Source organism: Oscarella lobularis, chromosome 3, assembly GCF_947507565.1.
Source record: "Oscarella lobularis chromosome 3, ooOscLobu1.1, whole genome shotgun sequence".
Lineage (NCBI taxonomy): Eukaryota > Metazoa > Porifera > Homoscleromorpha > Homosclerophorida > Oscarellidae > Oscarella > Oscarella lobularis.
This window is the reverse complement of record NC_089177.1, coordinates 3456971-3464179: the sequence shown is the minus strand read 5'-3', so window position 1 is coordinate 3464179 and position 7209 is coordinate 3456971. Positions and strand designations below refer to the sequence as shown.

At 50.2% G+C, this 7209-nt stretch overlaps 5 protein-coding genes across 5 annotated transcripts; 2 read left to right on the top strand and 3 right to left on the bottom strand.

Moving 5' to 3' along the window:
• Positions 1 to 7: 7 nt before the first annotated feature.
• LOC136185545 (biogenesis of lysosome-related organelles complex 1 subunit 4-like) lies at positions 8 to 968 on the bottom strand. The gene is made up of 6 exons (XM_065972717.1): positions 903 to 968; positions 685 to 853; positions 557 to 628; positions 402 to 503; positions 214 to 336; positions 8 to 154 (listed from the first exon to the last, which is right to left on the bottom strand). Exons 2-6 carry the CDS (start codon positions 829 to 831, stop codon positions 41 to 43), a joined length of 558 nt encoding a protein of 185 aa, XP_065828789.1. The 5' UTR covers positions 832 to 853; positions 903 to 968; the 3' UTR covers positions 8 to 40.
• LOC136185547 (magnesium-dependent phosphatase 1-like) lies at positions 708 to 2304 on the top strand. Its single transcript, XM_065972719.1, has 7 exons — positions 708 to 906; positions 961 to 1021; positions 1076 to 1161; positions 1213 to 1237; positions 1304 to 1411; positions 1468 to 1553; positions 1614 to 2304. Exons 1-7 carry the CDS (start codon positions 867 to 869, stop codon positions 1697 to 1699), a joined length of 492 nt encoding a protein of 163 aa, XP_065828791.1. The 5' UTR covers positions 708 to 866; the 3' UTR covers positions 1700 to 2304.
• On the bottom strand, positions 1696 to 4638 carry LOC136185528 (protein CBFA2T1-like). The gene is made up of 10 exons (XM_065972694.1): positions 4189 to 4638; positions 4012 to 4101; positions 3659 to 3909; positions 3491 to 3521; positions 3372 to 3420; positions 3141 to 3308; positions 2955 to 3076; positions 2679 to 2856; positions 2381 to 2607; positions 1696 to 2310 (listed from the first exon to the last, which is right to left on the bottom strand). The coding sequence occupies exons 1-10, from the start codon at positions 4564 to 4566 to the stop codon at positions 1894 to 1896; spliced, it is 1911 nt and encodes a 636-aa protein (XP_065828766.1). The 5' UTR covers positions 4567 to 4638; the 3' UTR covers positions 1696 to 1893.
• Positions 4639 to 4705: 67 nt separating this feature from the next.
• Positions 4706 to 5615, bottom strand: LOC136185546 (uncharacterized). The gene is made up of 5 exons (XM_065972718.1): positions 5545 to 5615; positions 5297 to 5484; positions 5209 to 5241; positions 4948 to 5086; positions 4706 to 4893 (listed from the first exon to the last, which is right to left on the bottom strand). Exons 1-5 carry the CDS (start codon positions 5575 to 5577, stop codon positions 4783 to 4785), a joined length of 504 nt encoding a protein of 167 aa, XP_065828790.1. The 5' UTR covers positions 5578 to 5615; the 3' UTR covers positions 4706 to 4782.
• LOC136185532 (tumor susceptibility gene 101 protein-like) lies at positions 5597 to 7207 on the top strand. Its single transcript, XM_065972698.1, has one exon. It carries the CDS (start codon positions 5651 to 5653, stop codon positions 7112 to 7114), a length of 1464 nt encoding a protein of 487 aa, XP_065828770.1. The 5' UTR covers positions 5597 to 5650; the 3' UTR covers positions 7115 to 7207.
• The last annotated feature ends 2 nt before the right edge of the window (positions 7208 to 7209 follow it).

The following is a 7209-nucleotide window of genomic DNA, read 5'->3' as shown; positions in this document are numbered from 1 at the left end:
TAGGACACAATTTTATTGTGCTTCATTGTGAAGCAATTTCTTATGCACTACTGCCATCCTTTCTCTTGCCAAAATATTCGTCGCAGCTGAATATAGAAGGCGCATTCCATTTCCTTTCCACTTTTGGCTTAGCGGGAACGAAGGGTTTCTTTCTCTTGAGAAAGACCGCACATTACCAAAAACGCTTCCGGCACAATCAAAAAAATAACGCACTGATAGAAATGGAGGAATTTTCTTCATAAATTTCTTGACAGGATTCACGAGCAGATCCTTCTCAGCGCCTTGGACCTTTGCCTCCACCTGATCAACAGTCTCCTTTACAACACACAAAAATCTCTAAAAGACATAGGAACAACGTAAGAGAGGCGGGGGTGGAAAAAAAGTATTTCTCATTTTCTTGCCTCCAATTGATCTATCATATCAAAAACGCGCTTCAACTCGTCGCACTTTTCTAGCAGACCGGGAATCTGCGACTTGAAGGCATTCGACGACTCGGCGCGCATCTTGGAGATAGAGGAAGTGTCGAAGACTTCGCAATTCGTCACGGAGCCCTTACCCGTTCGAGCGAGTGATAGTACTCGTCCAATCGGGCGAGCATGTCTTGGATGATTTTCTCCATTTCTTTCGTCTAGTGAAAAGGATTCGCTTGGCCACGTGGGAGAGGAAGGAGACCTTGCTTTTTACCTTCGTCGTCGTATCGACGCGAAATAGGGCGGCAAAATCCTTCGCCAGCGCTTCCAAGTCAACGTCTAATTCCTCTTCAACGACCGTAGAGTCTGTTTTCGCTACTTCTGCGACGTTCTCTGGCTCATCGGCGCGAGCTTCCGCCATTGTTAGGCTTATCCGGGGAATCCTAAGTTGAGGAAATGAACGAAGGAGAGCCTCGTCTAGTCGTATTCGACCTCGGTACTACGTATGTGTACGTAGGAAAAGAAGAACAATAATTGGACTTCTATGCAGACTATACTGTTTGGCCTCTCTATGTGGACACCGACGTGACTCCTCCGTTCAAGCCGGAGGGGTACAGTAGCAGTACTGCATTGGCTTTCTATCTAAAAAAAGAAAAATCTCTTAGACGTAACTGCGTAAAAGATAGCTACGGAGAACGAGTTAAACCCTTCCCGGAAGTTCTTGGAATTCTTGACGAACTGTCTGCTAAAGGTGATGCCAATAAGCTAAATTTGGTTTTGAGAAACTAATTTGTCCTCAAAGGCATTTGCCTGGGAGCAGCATCGAGGTGAGACTTCCGTAACAGACACTAAAGCATATTAATTGATTATAAATACATTATGTATTTTGGAAGGACAACCGCAGTGACCACAGGCCGAAAACTTCTCCAGGCCTTGGATCTAGACAAATATTTCAAATACAAAGAAATTTATCCTGGCTCTAAAGTGGCTCACTTTAAACGGTACAGAGCGAGGAATTTTCTTCTACAGAGCTTAGACACCTGACCTTTTTTTATAGGTTTCAAGAGGAGAGCGGATTTGCCTATAGGGATATGCTGTTCTTTGACGACGAGCCTCGCAATATAGTCGAAGTGTCCAAACTAGGTTTGCATGCTAAAAAGTGGAGGTGTTACTGTATACAATGCGTGGCGGTTTTGTGTGTAGGTGTCACCTGCATTCTCGTTGAGAACGGAATGTCAAGACAAGATCTCAAGTTAGGCTTTGAAAAATTCAAAAACCGCAGCAGTTAGTTAGATTGGTCGGCGTTTCTATTCCAGCACATTTTTAAAATTAGCCGTGAAAAGAATAAGTTTCAGCATTGGTCATCAATCTACAAGCATAGTGTGCAAGCGGAAAAAAGCAAACGAGAAATCCCTTAGTATATACGGAACGCAACTGGCAAGACACAAAAAGGCACAAAAACATAGGCAACATCTCGTAATTATTATACCTCTGCATCGAGACCAGAGCGCGTCTCATCAGCGCCGCTGCCCGCATTATTTCCAGCCAAATCGTCGTGACCAGATACGTCGTCATTGTCCGCCCTGTCCGTCTCCTCTCCCGTCTCCATATTCGTTATTTCTCCGTCGCCCGGGGCGGCAGCCACTTCGCTAGTGCGATCGCTGCCCGAACCATTATGCGCTCTTGCTCCGTCTTCCTCTCCGTCTTCCGCCGCCTCGGTGATGTCTGCACTTGCATCGACGTCGCCCTGCTCGCCCGACGCTCCCGTCGGACGCGTGTACTGGCCACAGACGTGGTGATGATTGTCCCAATCCTTGTGCTGACAAAACGAGCCGCAGTAGCGAGCCACATTACAGCCACTGCACGTCTCGCTCGCCTTGCGTCCACAATTCCAACAATTCTACAAAAACAAAACCTTAGCTTCCCCTATATATATATATATATATATATATATATATAAATCAGCTCACTTCAGTGCTGTCTTCCTGTTGATTGGCTAAATCGAACGCCTCTTCCGCAGCTTGCCTTCGAGCCTCTGCAATTCCCTGTTCCATATCGGCCTGCAGTTGAGCCATCGCCTCCTTGTGCCTCGCTTCGCTGTTGGCTATCGCTTTCTGTAGTTCGAGTACGGCCGTTCGTTTCACGTCGGCCACCGCCTCCTCGGCTCGTCGTTTCACTTCTTGAACCGACTCCTCGGCTGTTTAGATAAAATTAATTAAATAAATAAACTCTTCGATAATGAAATAAAAATATTTCTCTTCTCCTTGCCTTGCTTCATTGCCTTGGCCATGACTTCGCCGGCGCGTCGCTTCACGTCCATTTCCGCATTCCCAACCTGCGTCTTGGCCCAATTGATAACGTCGTCGCGATCCATCTGCGCTTGATGTTGCAAGACGGCCAACGCTCTTTTCGTCTTGTCGACCATACCCATAATACATTGCATCATCTATAAAGCCCAACGTGGAAGTCAAATCAGTGGCAAGGTCAGGAACGGGAGTCAGGGACCCCAACAGGACCCCGAGGCATCCGGCAGTTCACACGTACCGTGTCCACTTGATGCCAATCATCCGCGTGCTTGTTGCCCAAATCAGGGGGCTCCGTCAGCTTGCCTCCGGTCAACAGGGACCCCATTCCATTTCCATTCAAGAGAGCGGCAGCTGTATTCGCTACAGAAAACACGTCGTTTTTAGCGCGCGTGATTTTGTACTCGACTTTATAGAATCCGCGTACGGCCAAGATTGAGTCCGTTTCCCTTTGATCCGCCCCCGCTCGCGCTCGTCGGAACGATGGTGCCCGTGGAAACGGGTGTCGATCCCGAACCGACGACGGTTCCCGTCGATCCGAGACCGGGGAAGGAAACGACGGTCGACGTTTGCGCCGGAGATTGAGGCGTATCGCCTGTGAACAGGAAAGAGAAATTTTCGGAACGAGCGACGCGGCTATCGCGTCGTTCCATCTTACCAACGAGACGGGGTTTCTTCGTGGGGGGCGGGGCGAGCGACTCCATGGCCTGGGGAAGCGCGAGAGGAAAATGAGTCAGAGCGTGCCGGTCTCTTATATATAGATACGGTTCTCAATACCTTATTGAACGCAATCGTTGTCGCATCCTTTCTACAAATACGCACAATAAAAACACGGATACGAAACGCTTAGAGAGAGAGGGGGGAGACGCGTCATCGTGTTTTCTAACAAAGGGGGCCCCTCCTCCCATTTCTTCGCCTCCGTCGTCGCGCGCGTCGTTTACTTACCCTTCCATCGCGGCGGCGAATTTTCGTCGTAGACTCTCGGTCGTGGTGCCGCCTTCGGGCGAATCGACGTCGACGATCGAAACGGTTCGTTTTTCGCCGAGCGACGTCGTAGCGACGGTTGTCGTAGCGCTAGCGGTAACCGATGTACGAGACGCCGATTGAGCTTGTTGGACGAATTTCTGTCCAATCGACTGCTGCTTTCCGCCTCCCGCTATCTGATGCAGTTCGCGAACGAGCAGGTGGAGATTTTGCTGTGCGAAAAGAGAAAGAAATCGTGTTCTAATAGGCTTTCTCTTCGCGTGCGATGTCGCGCCGTCTCTCCGCTTCCTTTTCTAATTAGAGTCGTTAGTTACCTTGAGAAAAGGCACGACGAACGAACGCAGCGGTATGTTCGCCTCCTCTTGAATGCGCAAGCTGAATTCTTCGACGCTCACAGCCGAATTCTAAAGCGAGAAAAAAAGACGAGCCCCCCTTTTTCGTTCGCGGAAACGCGCGTTGAAATCAAAGATGCAGGACACTAGAGCACGTACCACCAATTTCACGACGAGTTCTTCGGTTTTGTCGCCAGCCTCCGACGGCATGTCGTGACCGAACTGTAGTAGCGACGTCAGAAAACGCTTGAGTTTGGCCAACTGACGCGCGCCGGCGACGGGAGGAACGAGCGCAGTCGTCGCGCCGACGCCGCCACCGCCGCCGAGCGGCGACGCCGATCGTTTCGAAGAGATGGCAGTGGAGACGGTCACCGGAATCGATGCCGATACCGGCGCGGAGGACGGCGAGGAGAGCGAACGCACTTCGGCGACGATCGGAACGCCCGACTGTGTCGGAGTCGGCGCGGTTCCCATTCGGGGGCCCGTCGGAGCGCCGTACGACTGCGCCAGATCGGAAACGGGCGAAGAGGCGGCCATGGGAGAAAGCGCACAACTCCCTTTATCTAAGAAGACGAGAGGTCTGACGAGAAGCACGTTATTGTGGCGACGTCCGGGCTATACTGTATACGTGACATGCGAACTCTCTCTAAAATACGCACTTGGGCCTTTGCCACAGTGAAGATAACAATGGTGATAATCGAATTAGTAGCTAGCGACTCGTCTGGCTCTAGATTTATGCATGACGCGCGGAAATTACTTGTGAGGGAAGTCCGGTTTGGTTTTGCACAGCAGCTGACTTCTTCGCAGCGAGTCTCGTTCTTTTCGTATCCGCTCCTCGATTCGATTTCGACGCGAATTTTCCTCCTTAGATACAGAAAATCGAAAGTGTACGGGGTGGTAATCGCGGTTTTCCGCTACTTCAATTCGTTTCTGAATTTGATTTCTCGCCTTTTGCAGGTGAGACGACGTTCTTTCGATGAACGCTATTTTCTCTTTCATTAAGAGTCGACTAGCAGACTCCAGTCGTTCTATCTCCCCTTGCAGCTCTTCAATAATTCTAAATATTATTTTACCTTTAGAATACGGCAACTGTGCGCTATATCACGGTCACGTAATTATTTTTGCATACTAATGCACCGCGTGCTGACTGCAGGTTTCACTGAGTCGCGCTGTACCTACCGTTCTCTTTTGCTTTGATCTGTTAGCATAAAACTGCAACAAACGTCGTGATTTCAATCTCAAAATACAGTACCATTTGTGGGCGTACCCTTCTGCCTTCCTCTGATCACGTGCGCCACGTCTTACTTTTCTTTGTCGACGGTTTTTCCAGACGAGATTGCTCCTACTTGCATCCCTCTTTCCTTCAAGTACGTTCCAGGTGCGTTTCTTTCCGTCTTGCTGAAGAAGACGAGGCAAAACTGCAGAGGATACAAACTGGCAGTGCGAACAGGGACACTGCGGACGAAGAAAAGGTGCTAAACAAAAACAACGACGCGACTAAACTACTGTAGGTACCTGCTGCATCATTTCTTGCAAACGCCACGTCATTAGTTATTGCGCATGAGCGTCTAAGGTCACGCGACGTCATCGCAAAAAAGAGTCAGGAAAAGACTTCGAGGCGATGGCAAGCAACAGCGATTACGTGCGGGAGGAGCTGAAAAGGCTCGGCTACAACTACCGCGATCAAGCGACGAAGGACATCATGAGCGCATTGGTAAATTTCAAAGATCTCAAACCGAAATCGGACCTCTTCGTCTCGAACACGGGCGAACGAAAGCATCGACTCTCTCTCGACGGAACGATTCCCGTTATCTATAGGGGCACCACCTACAACATCCCCGTTCGCATCTGGATACGTCAAGATCATCCCTACTCCCCGCCTATTCCCTTCGTCAAACCGACCGAAACGATGAGAATCAAAGTATCGCGACACGTCGATCAAGCGGGAATGATCTACATGCCTTACCTGCACGACTGGAGCGCCAATCAGTCCGACCTGGGCGGTCTCATACAAGTTATGAGGATCATCTTTGGCGAACAGCCGCCCGTCTACGCAAGCGCGCAGCCGCCGCCGCCCGTCTACGCAAGATCCGCGCAGCCGCCGCCGCCGCAGCAGCCGCCGAGAATGCCTACACCCACCCCAAATCCCGGATACCCAAGTAGCTATGGCCAGCCGACTCCCTATCCTCCCGCTTCTGGTGGTGGTTACCCAAAACAACAGTATCATCGTCCTCCTCCTCCTCCTCAGACTGCTAGTCCGTATCCTCGTCTGCCCCATCCTCAGCCTCCGGCGGGTGATATGCCAATGCCATATCCTCCACCTTCAGCTGCATCACAACAGCCACCCTATCCAGGCAGGTCTGCAGCTCCCTATCCAACACCAACACCACATAGCCAACCTCCGCGGCCGCAGCCACCCTATCCGCCTTCTTTGCCGAAGCCTGCGCCACCTGTTGTCACAAATCCTATTCCTGCTTCAAGTCCTGTCGCTGTTGCTACGACGCAGGGATCTTTTGATACAAGTGCTTCCTCCGTGGGAGCGGCGCCTCTCGCTGATCGACAGGACAGCTTTGAGTTGAGCGCCGATCAGCAGCGCGACTCGTTGAAATCAGCTGTCGAGGACAAGCTGCGACGTCAGCTGAAGGAGATTTGGGAGAGAGCCGAGAACGAAATGCAGTCGCTTCATAAAACAAAGGAAGAATTAGAACAGGGCAGTCGAAAGTTGAATGGGATGCTGGAGACTCTCGATCAGAAGCAAAAAGAAGTGGAGGAGAATATTTGCACGATGACGAATCAAGACGAGAAGATACGCGACGCTTTGAGCAAATTGGAATTGTCCGTCAAAGAGATGAATGTTGAGAAAATCGTTGTTCCTGCCCAGCCTCTCTATGACCAGATTTTCCGTTTGTATGCCGAGGAAAACGCCATCGAGGACACGATTTTCTACTTGACCGAGGGTCTGCGCAAGGGCGTTGTCGACGTTGATGTGTACTTGAAACACGTGAGAAGTCTATCTCGATCTCAATTCGAGAAGAGAGCTCTCATGCAGAAGGCACGAAAAAGGGCGGGACTCGGTGAACTGTAGCTAAGATAAGAACCCACGCGGTCTTGAACTTGAACTGCATGTCTTAAAATTGTGTAATGAGTGATTATGAATATCGATTTTTTTTTTTCCTTACG

Excerpts from the sequence above, each read along its gene's own strand:
- LOC136185545 (XM_065972717.1), bottom strand. The coding sequence starts at position 831 with ATGGCGGAAGCTCGCGCCGATGAGCCAGAGAACGTCGCAGAAGTAGCG. Across the intron at positions 337-401 it reads ATATGATAGATCAATTGGAG|AGATTTTTGTGTGTTGTAAA; the intron begins GCAAGAAAATGA and ends TATGTCTTTTAG. Across the intron at positions 155-213 it reads AAATTCCTCCATTTCTATCA|AGAAAGAAACCCTTCGTTCC; the intron begins GTGCGTTATTTT and ends GTCTTTCTCAAG.
- LOC136185547 (XM_065972719.1), top strand. The coding sequence starts at position 867 with ATGAACGAAGGAGAGCCTCGTCTAGTCGTATTCGACCTCG. Across the intron at positions 1,162-1,212 it reads TGACGAACTGTCTGCTAAAG|GCATTTGCCTGGGAGCAGCA; the intron begins GTGATGCCAATA and ends TTGTCCTCAAAG. Across the intron at positions 1,554-1,613 it reads AGTCGAAGTGTCCAAACTAG|GTGTCACCTGCATTCTCGTT; the intron begins GTTTGCATGCTA and ends TTTTGTGTGTAG.
- LOC136185546 (XM_065972718.1), bottom strand. The coding sequence starts at position 5,577 with ATGACGTGGCGTTTGCAAGAAATGATGCAGCAG. Across the intron at positions 5,242-5,296 it reads GATCAGAGGAAGGCAGAAGG|TTTTATGCTAACAGATCAAA; the intron begins GTACGCCCACAA and ends CGTTTGTTGCAG. Across the intron at positions 5,087-5,208 it reads GATCAAAGCAAAAGAGAACG|AATTATTGAAGAGCTGCAAG; the intron begins GTAGGTACAGCG and ends AATAATATTTAG.
- LOC136185528 (XM_065972694.1), bottom strand. The coding sequence starts at position 4,566 with ATGGCCGCCTCTTCGCCCGTTTCCGATCTGGCGCAGTCGTACGGCGCT. Across the intron at positions 3,309-3,371 it reads GAAGAAACCCCGTCTCGTTG|GCGATACGCCTCAATCTCCG; the intron begins GTAAGATGGAAC and ends TCCTGTTCACAG. Across the intron at positions 2,311-2,380 it reads AACAGGAAGACAGCACTGAA|AATTGTTGGAATTGTGGACG; the intron begins GTGAGCTGATTT and ends TTGTTTTTGTAG.
- LOC136185532 (XM_065972698.1), top strand. The coding sequence starts at position 5,651 with ATGGCAAGCAACAGCGATTACGTGCGGGAGGAGCTGAAAAGGCTCGGC.